Here is a 24,826-nt window from a genome sequence, read left to right on the forward strand (position 1 = left end):
GGTAGTGATTTAGGCCTTTGTTAAAGGCAAGGACTGGCAGGATGGAGATGTTGGATGGAGGGAAGCCCCCTTGCCTGCCTGCCTCAGCTGCTCTGGAATCCCCTGGGCACAGAGCGCGCGCACACACACACACACACACACACACACACACACACACACACACACACACACACTTTGTCTGTTATAACTCACTCAGTATAACGCATTCCGATGAGTCACTCTCCAAATCAGGTGTCCCTAGGTGACTCTGCAGTCACTTTCACAAGGCTGAAGCCAGTCCTGGGGAAAGAGTCTAGTCCAATCAGGGCTTCCAGGACTGATGGCTACACACGTCCTCAAGGTTCTCAGAAAAGCTCCTTCTGTGACCTGAGGGCAGGGGCATCTACAGGCACTGTCACTCTGCACACACAGAGGTGAGGGGTGGGCTTGTTGGAACATGTATGTGGCTCTTTCTCCCACCATCCCTCTGTCCTTTGCTGTGACTTTGGAGCTCACTAAGACTAAAGTCAGGAGGGCAGTGAGGGAACAGCCAGGCCCAGGTCTGGGGGACCTAGGGAGAGGGCAGCCACTGGGAGGATCTGCTCCCCTTGCAAACCCCCTCCAGCCATCCTCTGACTTGTCTTCCCACTCCAGACTTGGGGAGCAGAAAGCCTTTGGTCCTGCAAGCTTTAGAATGAACTTCTGACTCTGAACTTGAAACCAGTTCCTCCAAACCTGTGTTCTCCCATTAGATGCCCCCCCAAGCAAAAGTCTTCCTCTTGCTGTGGGGGGGGGGGGGAGGCAGAGATTATCTGCAAGTCAAGGGTCTTAAGGAGGGAAAGCTTTGGCCTCATCCTCAAGCCATCAGCCTCATGCATGCCTCTGTTCCCTGCCAGCCCCCTGAGGAAGTATACTCAGCAGGAGACTCTGTCCTGGTGAAATTCCATTCAGACGACACTATCACCAAGAAAGGCTTCCACCTGCGCTATACCAGCACCAAGTTCCAGGACACACTGCACAGCAGGAAGTGACCGCTGCCACCTCCTCACTTGGGGCCTTGGTCACTGGACCAGACAGTGGGCACCCCATCCCTGTCTCCCAGGAGCCAGGTCCTGCGGGCCTGTGGTCTGGTGAAGCTGCCCTCAGAAGGCGGGAGACTGGACTCCTTCAAGAGCCTCTTACCCATCTTCCCACCATCCCTGGCTCCCACCAGCATGAAGAGACCAGGCCCGGGAGCCAGAGCTTTCACTGACACACTTGAAGTGGCCGTCCCTCTCTAAGGTGCCGGGGCGCCTTCCTGCCCCCTCTGTGCTATGTATTGTGTATCTCAGTGGCTTCTATACATTCCCAACTCCTCTCCAGTCCCCCAACTTGGTTTTACTTTAAGCCTCCACTGCCCACCACCCCATTTCCAGGGGTGTGGGTTTTTGTACACGGCCCCCAGGAGCCACAGTTGGGGGGGAGGACAGGGTGAGAGGGAGACAAGGCAGGTATTCTCACAGGCCCAGTGGAGGTTCGGCCACACCAGGGCACCCCAGCCAATAAACAGAAAGTGCTACAGCCAACGTTCCATGCCAGCTACTGTCCAGGCTGTGGGGGTGGGGTACACTCATTCCAGATGCGCAGGCTCACCTCACCTAGGGGGTCTGGGACTGGCTAGCAGCCAAAACACCTGGCCTAGCTTGCTGCCTTTCCTTCCTACATCCAGGAGCCCTAAGGGTGTGATTTCACACTCTCACACACAAACACAGACATGGGGAGGCTCCCTCACATCGGGAGAAGTAGTACATTCTGTCAGGAGACTGTTGGTGGGGAGGGGTGGGAGGAGGTATGGAAAGAGGGGTAGGTGTGTATTTGTCTACCATGTGTCTATTCCAGGTTTCCTCCCTGTGTGTCTGGAAAGGGGGCAGACATCCAACTAGTGGGAGAAGGGGGTCAGCCACCAGGAGCCAGAAAACCAGCATGGGCTGGAACAGACCTGCTAGCTGGCGTCCAGTGCTGCCTGTGCAAAGGTCAGCCCCTGACTGTGCCCCACCACCACCACCCCCAGGGCCCTTCTCTCAGGGAGACAAGAGCCAGAACTCAGCAGCCACTGAGCAAACATTCCAACTTTGCCCCTTCTCCCAGGCAGCCCAAGATAGTCCTCTGGCCTCCTTCCTGTCATTGTCCCCTCCCCAGCCAGCCAAGCAGGAGGAGAGAGACTCCATCCATGCTTCTTTCCCTGCAAAGGGGGTGTTGTAACTCCTTTCTCAGATCTCCCAGGGAAGGAAAGCAGAGAAGGGACTTTGCTTCTTAGATCTGGGCTACTCACTCCCCAAATTCCAGAAAGGGCCTAGCATGCCTGAGGCTCCCTCAGAGCCTTCAGTGGTCCAGGAGGGGCTTCTGGACCCAGACTCCTCCCTGGAGCAGATATGCCAGACCACATGGAGGGCCCTAGCTCCAGGGCACAGTAGAATCTGGCAGACCTCATATTGGCCCTCTAAGCAGGGAGTGGCCATGGAAGCCAGGTGCACAACTGGCATGTGATGCTTGAAGGCCCTCCCCCCCACCCAGAAACCAGCCTACATGTGCCATTCTAGGTGGGCTACAACCTTCTCCCTGTTCTGATCACTGTTATGCCTAGAGCAGGTACTGCTTGTTGCTCCAGTGAGGTCACTGGCTATAACAAAACAGCCACCTCTTTCTGGCTCCACCTACTGGGGTGTTCCAGATAGAATGGGGGGCACAAGAAAAATGGACAGGCCCCCAAATGATTAGATGCACCTGGGCACCTCATCCAGACATTTTGCCCACCAAGCTGGCATTAGATTTCCACCACAAAGTTCCTTCTTTTTCTCCTTCTCCTCCTCCTCCTTCTTCCTCTTCTTCTAATTTCGTTATTAGGGGGTTAATGGCTTACAGTTGACAGTAAAATATAATAGTTTGTATGTGTGTAACATTTCCCAGTTGTTCATTAATTCTTTATTGGAGGATTAATGGTTTACAGTTGACAGTAAAATACAACAGTTTATATATGCTTAACATTTCCCAGTTTTCCATATCACAATTTAACTCCCACTAGGTCCTCCTCTGTCATCATGTTCCAGGACCTGAGCTCCCTACCCCACCCCATCACCCCACCCCACCCCAAAGTCTTTTACTTTGGTACAATGCACCAATTTCTTCTTCTTTTACTTCTCTGCCTCCTCCTCTTTCTTCTTCTTCTGCTTCCCCCCCCCCCAAACCAGAGTTATAGGTGGGGCTTAGTGCCTGTACAACTCCACAGTTTTTGGAGGTTTTCTTTTTTCCTTCCTCCCTCCCTCCCTTCCTCCCTCTCTCCCTTCCTTCTTCCCTCCCTCCTTTCCTTCCTCCCTCCCTCCCGTCCTTCCTTCCTTCTTTCCTTTATAGGGTAAGAGACAAAGAGAGGGACAGAGAGGAGAGACACCACAGCACTGCTCCACTACTTGTGAGGCTTCCCCCCTGGAGGTGGGGACCAAGGATTGAACCTGGGTCCTCATGCATGATAACATGTGTTCTCTATTGGGTAAGCCACCACCCAGCCCCTCCAAAGTAGTATTTGTAGTGACCACAGTCCTTGTCACCAACCTTCCAGTCCCTTTGAAGCTCAAAGGAACCAAACTCCCAGTTGGCAATCACAGGCCAGGCTCCAGACCACAGAACTCCCAGCCTCCCCTGTGCCTTGAGCCAGGCCTCTACAGACAGTAGGACCACAGCCAGAGGCAGCTCAGGACTGACCAGGGTACTAACTTCAAGCCCCTCTAATGACTTGGGGTGCTGTGCCTGTGGGTCCTCCTCCTGAGTCCAAGCCCCTGAGCTGAACCTCCCCCCGAAGCATGGTTCACTGGGAAGAGCTGGGATGTCCTTACCCCAGATCTAGGTTGGAATCTTTCAGAGTCATCCCTAGGGAGCACTTGTCCAGCCTTTAGAGGACCCAACTGTGAAGAGATGGACTCTTCCAGGCTCAGCACTGAGCTGTTGCTCAGTTGTCCCCAACTTAGGCCTCTGTTCCCCAAACTTGCTGCCTTTCCCCAGCAGCACCCCTTGCCAAGTCAAGGTAGATGGCAGCATCTAGGTCTAGTTTCTGAGGATAGTATAGACTGCTGAGGCAGGGAGGCCTCAGCTGAGTGACAGTCATAGAAAAGAACTCAGAGGCTCCACATGACCCCTCACTCCTCCCCCACTCCTTTTCCCCGCCTCCCTCCTCCCACAGACTTCTCTGTCATGAACAGGCCACAAGTGTGAAAGCAGGTGGTTGATTCTGAGCATGGGCACCACCATTAGGTGGCTGTGGCCCTAGTGAGTCATTTAGGCCTCAGCTTCTTCATTTAGACATGGGTGATGTAGCTCACAGGGTTTCAAGGAAGGGACAGATGACCTTTGAAGAGGACTCTGGCAAACAGAAGACTCTCCTTCCCTCTCATGAGGTTCTAGTTCCTGGACTGCACTATTCTGTTGCTAAAAAGAAACTTCTGAGACATTCACTTCCATCTGAGCATTCAGAGCTTAGTGCAGAGTCAATGCTTAACCCCCAGCAGGGCAGGGCTTGTGGGCAGGGGACATTTTTCTGGTACGTTGGTGGCTTTGCTTGGCACCTTCCAAGTCACACCCTATGCTTGACTGCCATAGGCTGCTCTGGTTGCAGAAAGAGCAGTGCCTGAGGCAGAGAGGGCAGCCAGCTGTGGCCCCCAGAGAGCCATGGGGCCCTCCTTTGCTTGGCTGCTGCTGACCAGCCTGCTGCTCCAGCTCCAGCCCCCACCCCAACTCCCCACCCCAGGAACATCTGGTTCCAATCTCTCGCAGCCACTGTGGCCAAGCTATTTTATGGCCATTCACCTCAGCCTGGCTTCCTGTAGGCCTCTCTCCATTTCAGGGAGTGGTCTCTCCCTATTGCTTACCTTGGGACCCCAGCTTCCTCCATTCCACACAGAGAGAAGAGATGCAGAAAACAGAAGCCAGAGGAAACTGAGGGCCCTCCCAGCTGGCACCTCCCCTCCTCCCTTGTGGGGAGTCTCTCACAGCCAGAATGAAAAGAAAGATGTTGACCCCAAAGGAATGGAAAAGGCAGGGAAGTGTGAGGATATGTCTGTGTGGAGGAAAGTGGATGGAGGGGGAGGGTGGAGGGAGTGACAGAGTACTGGGGATGTGTGTGACCACATACATGTGTTGGATGTATTCTGTGCCACACAACAGAGCACCCTGCCAGAAACTCAAGGCACCCCTTGGTGGTCACCCCCATCCCGTTCCCTTCATACTTGCACTGGAACAGGGCTAACTTGGGGTCCCTTTGCTGGAAATGGGAGCTACAGGCGAAGACTGTTCCTCACCTTGACCATGGCTGTGTTCTTTTTTTTTTTTTTTCCCACCGCCCAATCTCCATATCCCACCCCCTCCCCCGATAGCTTTCCCATTCTCTATCCCTCTGGGAGCATGGACCCAGGGTCATTGTGGGTTGCAGAAGGTAGAAGGTCTGGCTTCTGTAATTGCTTCCCCGCTGAACATGGGCGTTGACTGGTCGGTCCATACTCCCAGTCTGCCTCTCTCTTTCCCTAGTAGGGTGGGTCTCTGGGGAAGCTGAGCTCCAGGACACATTGGTGGGGTCTTCAATCCAGGGAAGTCTGGCCGGCATCCTGATGACACCTGGAACCTGGTGACTGAAAAGAGAGTTAACATACAAAGCCAAACAAATTGTTGAGCAATCATGGACCCAAAGCTTGGAAAAGTGGAGAGGAAGTATTAGGGAGGTACTCACTGCAAACTCTAGTGTACTTCTGCTTTCTTACTTTGGTGCCATACTCCAAACTCAGTCAATTTCTGCTTTGCGTTTCTACTTCTTTTTTTTTTTTTTATACATGCATAACATTCCCCAGATTCCCATTTAGCAATACAACCCCCACTATTTCATTCATCATTTTTCATGGACCTGTATTCTCCCCACCCACCCACCCACCCCAGAGTCTTTTACTTTGGTGTAATACTCCAATTCCATTTCAGATTCGACTTGTGTTTTCTTTTCTAATCTTGTTTTTCAACTTCGGCCTGAGAGTGAGATCATCCCATATTCATCCTTCTGTTTCTGACTTATTTCACTCAACATGATTTTTTCAAGGTCCATCCAAGATCGGCTGAAAACGGTGAAGTCACCATTTTTTACAGCTGAGTAGTATTCCATTGTGTATATATACCACAACTTGCTCAGCCACTCATCTGTTGTTGGACACCTGGGTTGCTTCCAGGTTTTGGCTATTACAAATTGTGCTGCCAAGAACATATGTGTACACAGATCTTTTTGGATGGATGTGTTGGGTTCCTTAGGGTATATCCCCAGGAGGGGAATTGCAGGGTCATAGGGTAGGTCCATTTCTAGCCTTCTGAGAGTTCTCCAGACTGTTCTCCACAGAGGTTGGACCAATTGACATTCCCACCAGCAGTGCAGGAGGGTTCCTTTGACCCCACATCCTCTCCAGCATTTGCTGCTGTTACCTTTTCTGATGTGTGACATTCTCACAGGAGTGAAGTGATATCTCATTGTTGTCTTGATTTGCATTTCTCTGACAATCAGAGACTTGGAGCATTTTTTCATGTGTTTCTCGGCCTTTTGGATCTCTTCTGTGGTGAATATTCTGTCCATGTCCTCCCCCCATTTTTGGATGGGGTTATTTGTTGTCTTGTTGTTGAGTCTGGCAAGCTCTTTATATATGTTGGTTATTAAACTCTTATCTGATGTATGGCATGTAAAGATCTTCTCCCATTCTGTGAGGGGTCTCTTGATTTGGGTAGTGGTTTCTTTTGCTGTGAAGAAGCTTTTTAATTTGATGTAGTCCCATAGGTTTATACTTGCCTTAGTCTTCCTTGTAATTGGATTCGTTTCATTGAAAATGTCTTTAAAATTTATGCGGAAAAAAGTTCTTCCAATATTTTCCTCTAAGTATCTGATAGTTTCTGGTCTAACATCCAAGTCCTTGATCCACTTGGAATTTACTTTTGTATTTGGTGAAATACAGTGATTCAGCTTCATTCTTCTGCATGTTTCAACCCATTGTTTCCAACACCATTTGTTGAAGAGACTCTGCTTTCCCCATGTAATAGTCTGGGCCCCTTTGTCAAAGATTAGATGTCCATAGGTGTGGGGCCTCATTTCTGGGCTCTCAATTCTATTCCACTGGTCAGTGTGTCTGTTCATATTCCAGTACCAAGCAGTTTTGATGACAATGGCCCTATAATATAGTTTGAGATCTGGCAGTGTGATGCCTCCGGTTCTGTTCTTTTTTCTCAAGATTGTTTTGGCAATTCTAGGTCTTTTCTGGTTCCAGATAAACATTTGTAGCATTTTTTCTATTCTCCTAAAAAATGTGCTTGGGATCTTGATGGGGATAGCATTAAATTTGTAGATGGCTCTGGGTAATATATTCATTTTGATGATGTTAATTCTTCCAACCCATGAACATGGAATATCTTTCCACTTCTTTGTGTCTTTTTCAATTTCTTTGAGTAGTGACTCATAATTTTCAGTATACAAGTCTTTCACTTCTTTGGTTAGGTTTACTCCTAGATATTTTATTGTTTTTGTTACTATAGAAAAAGGAACTGATTTCTGGATTTCAATTTCTTCTAACTTAGTGTTTGCATAGAGGAATGCCACTGACTTTTGAATGTTAATTTTATAGCCTGACACATTACTGTATTGCCTGATGATTTCCAAAAGCTTCTTGCTGGATTCCTTAGGTTTTTCCATGTATACTATCATGTCATCTGCAAATAAGGAGAGTTTGACTTCTTCTCTTCCAATCTGTATGCCTTTAATTCCTTGCTCCTGCCTGATTGCTATGGCAAGAACTTCCAACACTATGTTGAATAGTAATGGTGATAGTGGGCAGCCCTGTCTAGTACCTGATCTGAGGGGAAATGCTTCCAGTTTTTCACCATTGAGTATGATGTTGGCTGTAGGTTTGCTATATATAGACTCCACTATCTTCAGGAATTTTCCATCTATTCCTATTTTTTGTAGTGTTTTGATCATAAAGGGATGTTGTATTTTGTCAAAGGCTTTCTCTGCATCTATTGATATGACCATGTGGTTTTTGGTCTTGCTTTTGTTGATGTGGTGGATCACATTGATTGACTTACGTATATTAAACCAACCTTGCATGCCTGGGATAAACCCCACTTGGTCATGATGAACAATTTTTTTGATATACTACTGTATCCGGTTGGCTAGAATTTTGTTCAATATTTTCGCATCTATGTTCATCAGAGATATTGGTCTGTAGTTTTCTTTTTTGGTTGTGTCCCTGTCTGCTTTTGGTATCAGAGTGATGTTGGCTTCATAGAAGCTGGCAGGGAGTATTCCAGTGTCTTCAATCTTCTGGAAGACTTTTAAAAGTAGAGGTATTAGTTCTTCTTTGAAAGTTTTGTAGAATTCATTTGTAAAACCATCTGGTCCAGGACTTTTATTTTTGGGAAGATTTTTGATAACTGTTTCAATTTCATTAGCTGTGATGGGCCTGTTCATGTTCCTCTTTACTTAGTTTTGGAAGTTGGTAGGTATCTAGGAAATCATTCATTTCTTCCAGGTTCTCTAGCTTGGTGGCATATAGTTGTTCGTAGAAGCCTCGCATGATATGTTGAATTTCTGCAGTGTCTGTTGTGATATCTCCTCTTTCATTTACTATCCGATTTATTTGGGTCTTCTCCCTTTTTTGTTTTGTGAGTCTGGCTAAAGGTTTGTCGATTTTGTTTACTCTTTCGAAGAACCAACATTTACTTTCATTGATCTTTTGTATGGTTTTCCTATTCTCAATGTTATTTATTTCTGCCCTAACTTTAGTAGTTTCTGTCCTTCTGGTTGCTTTAGGGTTCCTTTGTTGTTCTTCTTCTAGGTCTTTAAGATGTGCAATCAGGCTGTTTATTTGTGCCTTTTCTTGTTTCCTAATGTGTGCTTGTATAGCTATGAACTTCCCTCTTAGGACTGCTTTAGCTGTGTCCCAAATATTTTGATAGCTTGTGTCTTCATTTTCATTGAACTCTCGAAACATTTTGATTTCTTCCTTGATTTCCTCTTTGACCCAGAAGTTGTTAAGAAGTGTACTGTTGAGCTTCCACATTTTGGCACTGTTACTAATCTTTTGTTGATTGTTAAGTGTTAGTTTAATTCCACTGTGGTCTGAGAAGATGCTTGGGATGATTTCAGTGCTCTTGAATAGGCTGATGCTGTCTTTGTGGCCTAACATATGGTCTATCCTTGAGAATGATCCATGTGGATTTGAGTAAAATGTGTATTCCAGTTTCTTGGGATGAATGACTCTGAAAATGTCTAATAGTTCTAGTTTATCTATCTCTTCATTTAGCTCCCTTATGTCTTTACTGATTTTCTGCCTGGATGATCTGTCAAGTTGAGATAGTGGGGTGTTGAAGTCCCCTACTATGATTGTGTTACTGTTAATATATTGCTGTAGCTCTTTCAGTAGAAGTTTGATGTATTTAGATGGCTTCTCATTGGGTGCATAGATATTAATAATTGTTAAGTCCTCTTGATTGACTGATCCTCTGAGCATTAAGTAGTGTCCATTCCTATCTTTTTTAATCTTATCTATTTTAAAGTCTATCATGTCAGATATGAGAATAGCTGTTCCTGCCCTTTTTTGTGGGCCATTGGCTTGAATGATGGTTTTCCATCCTTTCACTTTAAGTCTGTGTTTGTCTTGTTGCATTAGGTGAGTTTCCTGTAGACAACATATTATTGGGTTGTGTTTTCTGATCCATCTTCCTACTCTGTGTCTTTTAATAGGTGAATTCAGGCCATTGACATTTATTGATATCAAAGATTGAAGATATTTTAACACCATTCTTGTAGAGTTTTAGAGTGTTTTGATATATGTTCTATTTGTGGTGGTCTGGTTGTTTATAGGAAACCTTTCAGAACTTCTTTCAAGGCAGGCTTGGTGATGGTTGCTTCCTTCAACTGTTGCTTGTCTGAGAAGGTTTTGATGCTTCCATCTAGTCTGAATGACAATCTAGCAGGATATAGTATTCTTGGCTGAAAGCCTTTCTCATTGAGCACTTGATAGATATCTTGCCATTCTCTTCTGGCCTGTAGTGTTTGTATGGAGAAGTCTGCTGCTAATCTTATGGGTTTTCCTTTGTAGGTGACTCTTTGTTTTTCTCTTGCAGCCTTGAGGATCCTTTCTTTATCCTTATTCCTTTCCAGTCTAAGTATGACATGTCTTGGTGTCTTTAGGTCTGGGTTAATTCTGTTTGGGACCCTCTGGGCTTCTTGAATCTTTATGCCTTTGGTGTTGTCTAGACTAGAGAAATTTTCAGCTATTATGGCCTGGAGAATGCTTTCTTCCTCCCCTTCTCTTTCTTCCTCTGGTAAGCCAATAATGCGTATATTGTTTGTTTTGAAGTCATCCCATAGGACTCTGTTGTTGTTTTCAGCATCTCTTAATCTCTTTTTGAGGTCTTTTACTTCTTCTTTAGTTGTCTCTAATTCATCCTCAATCTTGCTAATTCTGTCTTCAGCCTCATTGATTCTATTCTCTCTGCCCTCTACTGCTTTCTGGAGTTCATCTATTTTGTTGCCCTGCTCTGATACTGTTTTAGCTTGTTCAGCTAGTTGCCTTCTTAGCTCAGCAATTTCAGCTTTCAGCTCTCTAATAACCATGAGATAATTAGAATTTTCTTCCATATTCTCATTTGTTGTTCCTGCATTTCTGATTACAATTTTTTCAAATTCTTTACTCACTCCTGTTATTATTTCCTTAGCTAATGTTTGGATGTTGAACTCGTTGTTTTGTGCTTCACCCTCTGGAGGACTTTTAGCTGGACTCTTGTCCTGGTTCGAGTCTCCATTATTTTTTCTTGTTGTTTTAACCATTTTATATAAGTTAACAGTTTTTTCAATCCCTGAGTTGGAGTTCAGTGGTGTAAAAGCCTTTTTTTTTTTTTCCCCTGTAGGCTATGGTAGCCTGAGGGCTTTTAAACTATCAATAGGCTTCTTGGCTTAATCACTGACTCCTGACCAAGAGATAAAGCAGGGTGTGGCAGAGATAATCCAGTAGTTATGCAAAGAGACTTTCACAGCCCTTCAGCTATGCCACCGAGGTATAGGTCTTCTCCTGAGTTTCCCGGTTAGATCTCTGTGCCCTAGTGTCCCTCCCTGTTGCTGCTCCAGATTCTGAGGGTAGTAGCAATGGAGACTCAGAGTTGTAATTGGTGAGTCTCTGGGGAGTCCTTTCCTCCCTTCAGCTGTCCCCTTGTTGGTGGAGCAGACTGGAGGTGGTGTCTCCACTGACAAACTGTCGAACTGTTAGCAGTCACTTAATCTCTCCTTAGGCCCCTCTCTCTTCTCTGTCACCAGCCACGCATGTTTGTACTCACGGGTGATTTACTGGGTTTCTGTGGTCATTCTAGTCCTGTCTTGTTTCGGTCCGGGTGGTCTCCTTTGGTATTCCTAGTTGATCCGGGAGAGGAGAGGAGAGGAGAGAAAACCATGGCTGTGTTCTAAAGGCAGCCCAGGGAGGTTGCATGTGCACTAGCACCAGGTCAGATCAGAGGAGCCCCAGGGGCAGACTCTAGCAGATGTCCTGACCCAGCTCATTCCCACCAGCCTCGAGCAGCCCAGGACTGGCCTCGTGATGGAAAGCAGCCATCTGGAGAGGGAATGGAAGTAGGCTCTTACATGTAGCCCCCCCCACCACCACCACCACCTTTGTCCACCTCCTTTGTCCCCTCCTGAGGGAGCAGGGAGTGCATTTCTCCTGAGAAACCCAGAGAGATCTGAAAAAGCCCCAAGGCAAGTGTGAAGCCCACCCCACTCCAGAAGTCTTTGGTAACCCCTTAGGGGGCCCTGCCAATCACTCCCTGTACTTGGAATCCAAATGCTGTCCATAGCTCCTTTCCAATAAGCACCCAGGGCACTTGCAACTCCACAGCTCCCCCTGGTGTTACTCACAAGCTAGACATGGCCTGGGTCAACAGCTGCCATGTGGAAGGGCCCCTTGGGAGGGCAACTGTGTCTGAACCAGGCTGGTTGTGCCTGGGTTTTACTCTACTAGATTGCTCCTGGTGGACAGTAGGGGCAAGAGGACAGTGAACTTGGAAGATTCCAGCTTTTAAGTCGAACCTCAGCTACTGCAGCTTCCCAGTTGGAAGACACAAACAGGTCTTTTGGCTCCATCGTGCTTCAGTTTCTGCATATATCAAGAGTGATATAGCCCATAGCTTTTAACATCTAGGCAGCATGATATATGTGCAAGTACCTGCCCCATTACCAGCACACAGCGGCACATAGTAGGCCCTCAGGAAAGGTTCTCTGCACTAGAGAGGCAATTCCCCAGGTTCTGGATGACACAGCCAGAAAGTGTCAATGAGGTGACTGATTTCTCTGGAGCTTTCCACTCCAGCAGAGGATCATTTTAGTAAGTCCATAATCATTGATGCAGAGGTGACTCAGATCTGCAAACCAGTGGCCCAGCTGGGGAGGTGGGGACTCTGGGCTCTGGGAGGAGCTGAGGTGGCATCTCAGTGCAGCAGGAAGGGCTCTGAAAAGGAGTCCCAGAGACCTCACTAGGCTGGCTTGCAACAGGTTCTCCCAAAAAGCCTCAGTTTCCCTATCTTCAGAGTTCAGGGTAGCACCAAGTGACCTCCTAAGTCCATTTCTCAAACCTGTTGCCACAACATTTGGGGGACCTTTGTCTCATCTAAAAGGGGATCCTCCTGTTTGTTTTCACCATGGTGATACAACCAATCCCCAACTCAGAGACAGGGCTCTCAGGCCTTGGTGGTTTATTGATGCACATCAAAAGCACAGCACAGGCAGGTACCCCCTAGCTGGGGCAGACTCAGAGGGCCAGGGGAGGGTAGTGGGCCACCCCTCCAGCAACACTGTCAGCAGAGGGGGTAAGGTCCTCTCCTTCATGCAGCTCCCAGTCTTCTAGGCCCTTGGGTCATGCCGTGGAGACAATCTCCACACCACTCCCCTCAGCTGCAGAAGAGGCCACCAGTTGTCCCACCTGTCCCCCCCCCACCACCACACACACACTGTGGTGTGGCCTCATTGGCCAGCTGGTCCTTTCTGTCCTTCATGTCACTGTGATGGCTGCTCCATCAGCATGTCTTCCAGTTACCCCACCTTGTCTGCTTGTCCTGGGGGTCCCTGCTCACCACCTAGGTGACCCATACAAAAGTAGGAAATAGGTAAAAACACTATAGCAGGTCCCAAAAGCACCTCCACCCTGGGAAGGACTTTCTGCCAATAAGCTTTGTGGGGGAGGGAGGGAAGCAATGCACGGTGGGGGATGGCAGAGAAGCCACAGTCCAGGTTACACACAGGCATAGAGTAGTCACAGCGGCACCATGGCAGAGAGAGAGCACAAAGCACAGCCAGGCAGGGTGCCAGAGCTCTGCAAGAAAACCCTCCATTATATCTGCAAGCTGGGACCCCCTTGGGATGCAGGGAAACTCACTTCTGACAGAGGAAGGATCCCTCTGGGTCTCAGGGGTCACTTCCCCCTCCTCAACCCCAGCGGCTGCATTCTAGACCCCAGGGGCTCTGAGCAAAAGAGAAGGTTCACTGGGTGTCAGTCAACTCCAGAGAGAAGAAAAGGGATATCTCAATGGCCTGGAGCCCCCCTCCCCCAGCTATGAGAAAATGGGGGCTCCTTTCCAGAGGAAAGTAGAGATGATGAGGGACAGCCCGCCTGGGCAGGAAGAGGGTGTTGTGGGCAAGGGTTAGCCCAGGGTCACAGCGGTGCAGGGTACTATTTATAGGCTGGAGCCCCAGGCCCAGCTCTGCAGGAAAGGGTGCTCTGCAGTGGGCCCTGAGTAGGTGGTGGGGTGGGAGAAGGGCACCCACAGCTCTGCATCAGCCCTGGAAGCAGGCAAACTACTTGCAGGCCTGGGTGAGGCAAAACACAACAGGACAAGAAATCAGAGGAAAGGGGAGAGGGACTCAAGAATCCAACCCACCCACCATCCTACTGAGGCCAAGAAGCCATTGCAAGTCCACCAGGCACAGGGTGCTGGTCACCCAAAGGGCACCCTCTGTTGCCTTCAATGCTGAGGGGTAGGGAAGTGGAGGCCGACGGCTTAAAGGGAGCACAGGAAGAAGGAGAGAGAAAGCCAGATTCCTGAACCTATGCCACCCACTGCCACCCTGCCTGCCATCTCTCCTGGGACCCCCAGCTCCCCAGGAGTCCCTAGCGGCCCACACTGATGTTGCATGTCTTGCAGCTGGGGTCTTTCTTGGCATCAGCAGTGGACAGGCTCATAAGCTGGTGCCCGCTGATCTCGCCCAGCGTGCCCAGGGACAGGTCAACCGGCTCAGTGTAGATGATCTCCAGGATGAGGTCCTGAGCATGGCGGAAGACCAGCTCCCCATCCTCCACACTGCAGGTCAGGAACTTGTTGCAGGCAATGTCCAGGAGGGGCAGGCGGTCACGGCAGAAGCGGTCCCCCAGGGAGCCCTTGGGCGCCAGCACCAGGATGGTGTAGTGGTAGGCTGTGTACATACAGTAGAAGTCTGCGAAGTAGAGATTGGTGCTGGGGTTGAAAAGACGCTGGGCTGGGATCTGGAAGCGCCAGCGGCCATAGGGGGAGTCCTGTGGGGGCTGGCCAGTGTTGAACTCCGTGTTGCAGCTGAAGAAGACCCCATGGAGCATGCCGCTGGTTGGGGAGCCGTGGCTGCCACTGTTATCCTTCAGGTAGGGCTGCAGCATGTTCCCGCAGTGGGTCCTACCCGTCAAGGGTGGGGGGAGAAACGCCAAAGGGAAAAGAGAGTTGCTGGTTAACAGGGCTGAGGCTTGGCAGCTGAGCTGCGTGTGGTCCAGAAGGGAGGGAGCCCAGCTCCCAGCTCTCCCACTGCTGTTGCCTCCATCAGTCACAAATAGAATGTTCCAGAATGCAAGAGCAGGGAGAGCCCTGGAGCTAGGTTAGTCCAGCCCACCACTTCATAGCTGGAATGATCTGACCCTGCCACTCCCCAGCTTAAAACTCTTCCAAGGGGTGCTCCTGTGAAAAATGAAGGCTGGTCTTTCTGGCCCTACCCTCTGCCGCACCCATAGGCCACATCACCCAGCCAAGTATGAGCCCCACTTGCAGCTCTTCCCTGGCTCTGCAGATGGCAGGTTCTCCCCTGTGCTTGAACCACCCTGCTCAGCAAACTTCTAATTGTCCTGCAAGACCCAGCACCAATAGCCCTTCCTTTCTAAAACCTTCCTGGAACAGCAGGCACTTGCATTCAGCAAAACCTTCATTGCCTGCTGTGTGCAAGACATGGAACTTCCTTCACTTAGATGGAGCCTGTCCCTGCCCTCAGAGACCCCATGGAGACACAGATTGCTAAGTGGAGCTGAGAATGGCTCCTTTTCATCTATACATTTGCCACACACAGGATTTCTCTTTCCATTGTTCATTGACAGAGGAACCCAAACCCAGCCAGTCCCCTCACCTCTTCCTCACTTCCTCTCATCTTTAGTCAGGCACCAAAGGCTCCCACAGGACCCCACTCCTCTGGGTTAGGGTCACACCACCCTACCCCAGCTACAAATAATGGCAAAGGTAGTGATAATGGTACTTTTCCAGATCCTGTCTGAGAGGGACAGAGACCTGGAGCCATGTCTGCAGGCACAGGGGAGGGTGGTTTTGTCTGGTTCTGGCCAGTGACTTGCTGACCCTCTGGACCTCAGGTGCTCCATCTGGAAACTGAAGCTATTGGGCAGATTTTCAAGGCTTTGTGGACTGAAGAACTTCTTTATCCCCCTAGGAAATGCTACATAGGCTGTAGGCAAATCAAACTGAAGCTTCTAGGGTTGGATAACAGACATGGGCCACCTGGCCTCTTCTGATTTTCTCCTGATCAACTCCCTAAAGGGTTCCCTGAGACGATTCCCTTGGGCATTTTGAAAACCAAGACCTTCCTGCTCAGAATCCTCTTGCTCTGTGCTTCCCCCTGGAATGGACAAGACCACTGCCCCAGAGTTAAAACACAGTAAAGCTGCCCCACAGGAAGGGCCTCACCCACCCAGGCCTCCTATTGGGCCAGACACGTCTACCCCAGAAGGCTTCTCCTGCCCTAGGCCAAGCAGCTATGCCCCTCAAAACCAGCCTGTGATCTGAGGGAATGAGTACTTCAGAGGAGAATTCAGAAGGCAACAGGGAGTAGAGGGCATCAGTCAGCCAGGGTGGAGAGGACCAAACTGGGGAGGCCCCTCCGGGGCACCTTACCTGGCATGCTGAAAGTACTCCTTGTGGTGGTTGCGGTAGAAGACCGAGAAGCGGAGCATGCGGCCTGCAATCTGCTCAGCCTTCCCCTGCAGCTGGGCCAGATGCTCCTTGGCATAATCTACAAGAGTCGGGGGAAGGGAGCAAATCACAGCCTGTCTCTAGCCCCACTCACCTGCAGGGCCCTCTCTGTCCTTGGAGGTCATGGTGGGGGGTGGGGGGTGGGGGGAGCAGAAAGGAACAGGCCAGCAGGTCTGGCTGGGAACATGGAGGGCTAGATGCTGCCTGTCCTCTTGCCTGCTTGCAGAGACAGCGTGGGATTGCTCAGTTACAGTCATGAAGGGACAAGATGGGGCAAGGGCTGCAACTCCAGCCTGTGAAAGGGGGACTGTGAAGCAAGAGGAAGGTTGGGGTTGGGGGGGATGTGGACCCTTGTGACAACAATCCTATAAATAAATATTTCCCCAATAAAGTGATACTGAAGTTGTGGGGGAGGACTGGGCAAGAATTGGAGGTTCTCAGGAGAGAACCTCTGGAATACAGCACATAGGAAGCTTCCACACACCCCCAGATTTGTTTAAAATGAGGTTTTTGAAAAACCTAGAGGGAACAAATGGGCTACAACATCCTGGGAGAAGCAAGAAGAGTAAACCTGGGGACTATTTATTGCCCTGGTACCTGGACCAGGAAGTGGGATCTGGGGACAGGGCAGTGCTACTGGAAGCCTAGACAGAGCCTTTGTAGGAATTAGGAAAAGATGCCTTTTCCTCCTGATGCAGCCCTGGCCATGGTGCTTGGCTTGGCAAGAGGAGGTGGGCTGGACCACAGCCACCCCCAGCTCTCCAGAATTCCTGACATACGGTTTCCCCATGCAAAGCAGGAGGCTTTCCGGACCTGGAGCCGGAGCACCTGCAGAGTGGGGTGTGAAAGCTGAATGAAACAAACAAACAAACAAAAGACACCACTCAAAATATGAGGGCAGTTCAAGGAGACTCAGGGCACAGACCTTGGCAGAGGATGAAGTCAGCGGCCTCAAGCCCTAAGGGTAAAAATGTTCCTGCCCTTTCTTTGTGACAGAGGGCTATCTGGAGCAGTTCTCCCCACAGACACTAAAGGAAGGGAATGTTGTAGGGAAGATCCTGGGTCACCAGTGACTGAGTACATCAGTGCTGGTATTCTCACAGAACCTGCAAGCTGACTTCTGCTCCAAGAGTGACAGGGCCATTGAATGGGGACCGATTCTCAGACTAAGGGGAGGGTCCAGACAAGCAAACTGGGACTGTCTACCATGTGTCCATGGATACAAGATGGATAAAACATGGTTTGCTCACACAGTGGGGAATTTGTTAACTTAAAAAAAGGAAGGGAGGGCTAGATGGTGGCACACACCTAGTTGAGTGCACATGTTACCATGTGCAGTGACCCAGACTCAAGGCCCTGGTCCTCCCCTGTAAGGGGGAAGCTTCACAAGCAATGAGGCAGCATTGTAGGTCTCTGTCTCCCTATCTCTTAACCACCTTCTCATTTTCTCTCTGTTTAGTTAAACAAAAAAGGCCAGCTGCAGTGGTGGATTCTTTATAAAGGTACCAAGCCCCCAGCAATAACCATGGTGGCAATAATACACACACACACACACACACACACACACACACACACACACACGGGAATTATAATACATGCTACAATATGAATGGAACTCAAGATCATCATGCTTAAGAAAATATGCCAGTCACATGGCATGAAGAATAAGGACTGGCACAAAGATCCTGGTTTGAGTCCCCAGCTCCCCACCTGCAGGGGGGTTGCTTCACAAGCAGTGAAGCAGGTCTACAAGTGTCTATCTTTCTCTCCCCTTCTCTGTCTTCCCCTCTTCTCTCGATTTCTCTCTGTCCTATCCAACAACAATGACAGTAATAACAATAATAATAATAACAACAAAGATAAACAACAAGGACAACAAAAGGGAAAAAAATAGCCTCCAGGAGCAGTGGATTCGTAGTGCAGGCACCAAGCCCCAGCAATAACCCTGAAGGCCAAAAAAAAAAAAAAAAAAGGAAAAAAAAGAAAAGAAAGAAAGGAAATATGCCAGTTACAGAAGGATAAATTCTATATGAATTTGCTCATATGAGGTACCCAGAGTACTCAAACTTACAGAGAGAGAAAATGGAGTAGTAGCTGATGGAGACTGGATTGAGATAGGAAGGAATACGTGTTGTTTAATGGATATAAGGTTTGGGGAAATGAAGGAGTTCTAGAACCCGAGCTGAAGGGAGATAAGAGATGGGTGGAACAAGTAAGGGGGGCCAATTGGGTGGCGGTGGTGGTGGTGGTGGTGGGGACTAGACCCCTGGGGCAGACATGATGTGAATTGTACAGATGCAAATCAATCTTCCTCCACAAAAAAAAGAAAGTTCTGGCACCTGGTTGCACAGGAGTGTGAATATCCCTAACACTACTCAACTGAAGCTCAGAGACAGCTAAAATGGTCACTTTTATGTTATGTGTGTTGTACTACCTCTTTAAAAATATGCCTTTGGGGATCTCTCTACCACTCTATGGAAGTGGGGCTGTCAACATGATTAGCAATAATTACATCTGCCTGCTTTGGTGGGCACCCCCACGTGTAGTGCTTGGCATACAATGGGGAGTAGGCAAAAGTATTTCTGGGTTAAGCTGAAGCTGCCTCTTGTTGTGGCTAAGCCGGATGTACCAGATTCACAGGACACAGGACCTCACCCCCTGTGCAGAACTCCACCGTCTCACTCCAGCCAGACACCAGGTACTCCCCGTCACTCTGCTTCACAGCCGTCTGTACTGCCACGCTGTACTCTGTGCGGGGGCTCAGGAACCAGTGGCCTCTCACCGTCATAGGCAGTGGCACAGCCTTAGCCACAAGCTTGGTGGGAACATCCTGACATGAGGGGCAGAAAAAGATCCAAGAGTCACACTGGCAGATGGGTCCCTATTTCTCCTAAGGAAGCTGGGGATTCAAGGATTTAGTACTTCCTTGCCCTGGCCACCATTTCCCCTGCAGAAAGGCAGGACCCTCATCTCCCAACCCCCAGCTCTCCCCTCTCCCCTCTCCCCAAGACTGTTCTCTTGGGGACTGTTCTCTTGGGGACAGAGAAGAGAGGCCACCAGGGTGGAGGTCCACAAAGTTGAGGGCGGGGAAACCTGTGTTTCCGAGGGAGACTTCGAGAGCTGTGTGCACAGCAGTGCTGTCTCCATGGCAACTGCAAATGCTGAGAAGCCAGGGAGGAAGGGAAAATATGCCTTATTCTTTAGGGGGGAGGGCTAAGGGGGTGGTGTTGAACATTCACGTCACCGTAGCAACTGGCCTGCCAAAAGACACCCAGATCTGGAGAACCAGTTCCAAAGAGAGAGAGGGTGAGTAACCCACACGACACAGTTGTCCTGGGAACGGGCTCCTTCCCACTTCACTCCCGCCCTCCTCTCTGCCAGCTGGAGAAGAGGGGAGCCTGCTCCAAACCAGCCCCCACACTGGCCGTAACCCAGGGAAGGACACCCAGCCAGCCTTGTGGGGGACTCTTGAATTCCTCTTAAAACCAGCAAATAACAGGCTGAGGGGAGAGGGCCAGTCACTGAGGACTAAGAAAAGCCTCTTTCCCACTGCCCATGGCTCCTGCTCCCCACCCAAACAACACCAATGTTGCTGGGCTGGAGCCTTGCTGCATCCACAGCTGCTATCTATCCTCAGGAGTGACACCCATGTGGCCCACCCCCTCTGAAGTCCCAGTCATGACACTGATGTCTTGTGTGTCAGACCCTAATCCAAACACTACACAGGTGCAGCCTCACTGAAGCCTCTCACAGGCTGCTGGGGGTTGGCAGTGTTTACCAGTGAAGGAACTTGGGCTCTGGGAGATTAAATAACTGTCCCAATATTACACAGGAACGATTCTGGCTTTGATCCAGCCCCCCCCCCCCCAACTCCCTCCTACAAGTGCTATCCTGCCTCCTTCAAGGACAGATGTTAGTGAGACTAGAGTGATAGTATAGCTGCTTACACAACAGACTTTCATGCCTGGCAGTCAGTGGTCCCAGGTTCAACCCCTAACATCACCATAAGCCAGAGCTAAGCAGTGGTCTGAAAGGAAGGAAGGAAGGGAGGGAGGGAGGGAGGAAGAAGGAAGGAAGGAAGGAAGGAAGGAAGGAAGGAAGGAAGGAAGGAAGGAGAAAGGTAAAGATAAATGAAGGAAGGAGAAATGAAGAAGAAAAAATGGAAGGAAGAAGAAGGGAAAGGGAGAAAGGAGAGAGGAAGATGTAGAAAGGGAAAGAGAGGAGGGAAGGAAGAAAGGAAGGGGAAGAAAGATGGAATGAGAGATGGAGGGAGAAGGGTGATTGTTGGCGACCTACCACTCACCCGGTGTTTGAACTTGTTGGAGTTCTTATTCTCCTTCTTGTTGAGGTCAATGAAGTAATGGGTGACCCGCTCCAGGTCAGTGTTCTCCATGGCCCAGGAGATGCGGAAGGAGTCACAGGTGATGTTGTTGACCTCAATGCTGTGAGGTGTGGACAGCAGCTCCATGTTCCCCTGTGGTATGGCTCCTGTGGAGACTGAGAGGAGAGGCAGAATGGGTACTACCTTCCCCACTGTGGAGCTGTCTGGAATGTTCTACTCCCAACATCTCTTACAAACTGGAATCCTGAAGATCTACTGATTACCCCTCCTCATCAAGTCTAAGGAAAAGTCTGCTGGGGCAAAACTGAAGGGTGGATCCAAAGGTGGGGCAGGTACCTGGGGGGGGGAGGGTCTATAATCTCGGAGGGGTCCACTGAGCAGACGGCACCTGACAGGTGGTAGAGCCAGTAGGAATGCTGCAAATGCAGGGCAGGACAGATTTGCAGCAGATGGAGCCGAGGAGGGGGGCCCTCAGCCAGTAGGCGTGAAAAGAGAAAGTGGGGGGTGGAGAGAATGGTGTGAGGCATGAGAGAGGCAGGAAGCACCCACTGAGGGGCTGGGTGTGAGAATAGAGCTGGAAGAAGGTGGTAGAAGCCAGGAGGTCAAGGGTATCAGGACCATGGGGCTTCCCTCCACTCAGTGAGTCACCATGATGCATTTAAGGAGACAGGTGATAGAGGTGCTTGCGTATCCCTGAACAAGCAAGTGCAAGCTCCTCTTCTTTCCCTAACTCTCTAGCATACCATCTCTTTCAGCAGCTATGTGCTAGTAATTTCACAGACATCATAATTTCAAGCAGCCTCCCAACAGGAAGGTACTACTGTTACCCCCAAACTCCATGAAGTCACTGAAGTTGGGGGGGACTGTGATGCCAATGTCCACAAAGCTGGAAAATGATTTGAACTTTGGTCTCACTCTGGAGCCCAAAATCTTTACCATTAAACTAAGATTATATTCTCTTGAGTGAGTGAGTGAGTGAGTGTGTGTGTGTGTGTGTGTGTGTGAGAGAGAGAGAGAGAGAGAGAGAGAGAGAGGAACACATGTGTGCTCTGGTGCATGTGATGTTACCAATCTCTACTTTCCCTTCCTCTTGCTTCTCTTTCAAGCAGTCTTTCCCCCCACCACCACCGGTTTCTGCTCCTGGTTGTCATCCAGGTATTAGTGGAGCACACCACCACCACTGTCACCTGAGCTTTGGCGACAGTGGGAGGGAAACAGGAGAATGGGGGCAGGGAGCATGGATTGGGCATCTGCTTAGGACACAGCAGTTTCCATGCTTTCCTGGCTCTCCCTCAAATCCTGTTCTCTGCCACCCCAGTTTCCCATAGTGCCATCTCCTTGTCCACTCCCCTGTCATCTCCTTGTCCTCTCTCCTCTCCTTTCCCTGCCCAGGCACCAGGGGTAAGGGTACTTCATGACTTCCCAAGCAGGTGCTATTTATAACTTCAAGAAGATTCAGCCCACACCTCCCTGTCAATTAAGCCTGCTCCAGAGCCTGGTACCTCAGGATTCACCTCTTTGCTGCAGGGTGGCAGGCACAGGGCAGGGATGATGGGCACAGCCCTTACCTGCCCCCCAGTGTCTCCTGAGCCCTTGTTTCACCTGAGCTTTCCACCCTGAAACATGTGCCTGCCTGTTGTGAAGTTTAGCCAGGTGTTGATGGCTGTGTGTAGCATGCGCTGCGGTAAATAAGTGTGGGGGTGCTACTGAATTCACCCCAACATAAAACAGAATGGACTCGAGTGCCTGAAAACAGCCCTGTAATGATAGAGCCATTTGTCAAATTTTCCAGGGTAGGGTGTGGTGAGTGCAGGGAGAGTAACTGTGCCCTGGCTCCCAGGGAGGAGTCCCCAGAGACAGACACACACACACATACCCCCCATGCACACACACCTACACAGACACACTCCCACCCAAAGGCAAGCTCAGCACCCCCCTCCTAAGGGTTACCATCTATGCCTGCCAAGGGTAAGTACCCACTCCTGCCACAGAAGCAGGGGCAGCACCTTCTTGGGGACTGTGGGAGCTCCAGATTTAGGCTCTCCAGTCCCACCCATACTGACTGGGAGAGTGGTGCTGAGGGACCCTGAGAGAAGGCTAAAGTCAGGGTGGCCCAAGGGTGGGCATGTAGCCCAGCTCCCCAAACCCAGATAGGTGTGAGGAGCAGGTTGAGGCAACACCTGAAAAATACCCACTCTCCCGTGTGAATCCACTCTGAGACAGGCATTTCCACACCCACACACATACATGCAGCAATGGTGTCCACCCACACCTGCCACACACAGGCTGCGCACACCTCCTCACAGCCTCGATCCCACTCACTCCCACATTCTTAGACCCCTCCATGGTCTAGGAATGGCCACAAGATGTTCCCTCCACCAGCTGTCAGGTTGACAGGCTCCTGCACACATGCAGGCAAGCATACCTTCCTACAGGCCATCTTTAGGGAAAAGAAAGCCACAGACATCCATATGCCTCCATGCCATCTCCACAGAGCACACTTGACCCCCACAGCTGCTTGGGCACATGTATACACTGGGCACGACCTGCCTTGGGTCTGGCTTTCTTGCCTAAGTCCTCTCCAAGACAGAGATTTTGGCAACACATTTGTGTCCGGTTGTGCTCTGCCAGCCCCGGGACTTCACATGCCAACAGGTCTGTGACTTTGGCCCACATTCCCCACCTACCCCCCCTCCTGCTCCCTATGAAGAAACTCACCCCCCACATCCTCCCACATGCTTGACCCAGACTGTCCACCCTGTATCTACCCACCTCCCAGGGCCTCTGCCCATGCATCACCCGGGGACTCCATCACAGCTCCCCCGCATGTGCCTCACGTGTCCAAGAAATGCATGTTCCTAGACATGCCACACACGGCTGTAAGAACCCGCACAGAAGCACAACTACATGCAGACACAACTATCTACGCAAACAAGCTGTCAGCCTCTCTGCTGGCCTGCACACACACTTTCCATGCTGGTGTCCCTCGCTCCTGCCTGTCTAGAGCAGAGAGGCCCCCTGCATGCCCACTGGAAAGCGCCCCCACCCCGATTTCTCAGCTGGCACGCTGACTGCAGCACAATGGTCACGGGGTGGTTGGCTGTGGTGCTCTGGGACCGGATCCAGCTGTTAATCCTTTTGCCAAGGGCCTGGGGAAAAGGGGACAAGGTCATTGCCCTGGCCATCAGGCACCCCTCTAGCAGTGACCCTCAGCTCCTAGCCCCTGGCCACCCAAGTCTGTCAGGGGATTGGCAGCTGGATGCTCTGGGGGGTGGGGGCACTCACCTGGTTCCACTGGATCCGCAGAGGAAGACTAGAAGAGGGGGGAAGCGAGGGACCCTTCTGGGGTGGGCTCCCCAGGCAAGGCTCAGGGGAGTGCCTGACTCACAGGCAGGGGCTCACACAGAGTTCAGGCACCTTTCACAGCCGTCAGGAAGGTTTATTCCATGCCCCACAGGCAGCTTCTGCCCAGAGAGGAGAGACTGCGTTTCCAGCCAAGCGAGCACAAGGGGAGCAGCGAGAGCAGAATCAAAGCAGCGTGGAGGAGAGAGAGAGGCAGGGAAGGAGAGAGAGAGAGAGAGAGAGAGAGAGAGAGAGAGAGGGAAGAACCAGACCGAATCTGGCTCCACCAATGGAATCAGAGGCTGCCCAGCGTCAGGTGACAATAAGCAAGCTTGGTCCCCGCGGGCCCTGACTGGTGGGAGGGGCAAAGGGCAGAGGGTCTCTCCAGGAGCTATGCAGATGTCCTTGGGGACTCCAGCACGGTGGCAGCCACCTTCCCCCTTACTCCAGGGCAGGCTGCCTACAGAAGTCCCTCCAACCTTGCAATCCCCAAAAGTTTGGGATGCTGCTGAGAGAGGGGTGGGGCTTAGCCTGAGAGCTCAGAAGCCCCAGAGCAAAGATTGCGATTGGAAGGAGAGAGGGAGACCAGGAGAGAAGGGTCAGCAGGAGTATGTGAGCTGGTTTTCGTGTTCCACCCCCCACCCCACCCCCATCCCAATCTTGTTCCAGGGCCGATCCCTGGCTCCATTTTCTCACCTAATTGTCATGAGCTATCAGACCTGTAGCTTCGGGGACCCCTGATCTAGGGAGATGTTCCTGAGGGATTCCCAAGGAAAAGGATAGGAGACTGAGGCTGTGGGACTGTGAGGGTGTGAAGGGCAAGAAAGCAGGTGGGGAGGTACATACAGAGCTAAAAGTGTCTCA

At 50.3% G+C, this 24,826-nt stretch overlaps 2 protein-coding genes across 7 annotated transcripts in view; one reads left to right on the forward strand and one right to left on the reverse strand.

Moving 5' to 3' along the window:
- BMP1 (bone morphogenetic protein 1) overlaps positions 1–1,544 on the forward strand; it is a 57,955-nt gene extending 56,411 nt beyond the window's left edge. For all 3 annotated transcript variants that reach the window (XM_060178807.1, XM_016190821.2, XM_007529127.3), the window contains one exon: positions 876–1,544. In XM_060178807.1, coding sequence (XP_060034790.1) covers positions 876–1,010 — 135 coding nt within the window. In that variant the 3' untranslated portion in view covers positions 1,011–1,544. The remainder of the gene's footprint in view (positions 1–875) is intronic.
- An 11,201-nt stretch (positions 1,545–12,745) lies between these two features.
- Positions 12,746–24,388, reverse strand: PHYHIP (phytanoyl-CoA 2-hydroxylase interacting protein). 4 transcript variants are annotated; one of them, XM_016190833.2, is made up of 6 exons: positions 23,906–24,387; positions 23,667–23,769; positions 20,582–20,775; positions 18,934–19,108; positions 16,201–16,318; positions 12,746–14,709 (listed from the first exon to the last, which is right to left on the reverse strand). In XM_016190833.2, the coding sequence occupies exons 3-6, from the start codon at positions 20,744–20,746 to the stop codon at positions 14,175–14,177; spliced, it is 993 nt and encodes a 330-aa protein (XP_016046319.1). In that variant the 5' UTR covers positions 20,747–20,775; positions 23,667–23,769; positions 23,906–24,387; the 3' UTR covers positions 12,746–14,174. The 4 variants fall into 4 exon arrangements, with proteins under 4 accessions (XP_016046319.1, XP_007529187.1, XP_060034792.1 ...); XM_007529125.3 differs by lacking the exon at positions 23,667–23,769 and having other exon boundaries at positions 23,906–24,388; XM_060178809.1 differs by lacking the exons at positions 23,667–23,769; positions 23,906–24,387 and adding an exon at positions 23,577–23,665.
- Between the last annotated feature and the right edge of the window lie 438 nt (positions 24,389–24,826).

This window comes from Erinaceus europaeus, chromosome 19 (genome assembly GCF_950295315.1).
Source record: "Erinaceus europaeus chromosome 19, mEriEur2.1, whole genome shotgun sequence".
NCBI lineage: Eukaryota > Metazoa > Chordata > Mammalia > Eulipotyphla > Erinaceidae > Erinaceus > Erinaceus europaeus.

Coding starts and splice junctions, on each gene's coding strand:
- PHYHIP (XM_060178809.1), bottom strand. Junction 16,319..18,933: donor GGTGGAGTTCTGCACAGGGG/GTGAGGTCCTGT, acceptor CGACTCTTGTAG/ATTATGCCAAGGAGCATCTG. Junction 14,710..16,200: donor GAGTACTTTCAGCATGCCAG/GTAAGGTGCCCC, acceptor CTTGACGGGTAG/GACCCACTGCGGGAACATGC.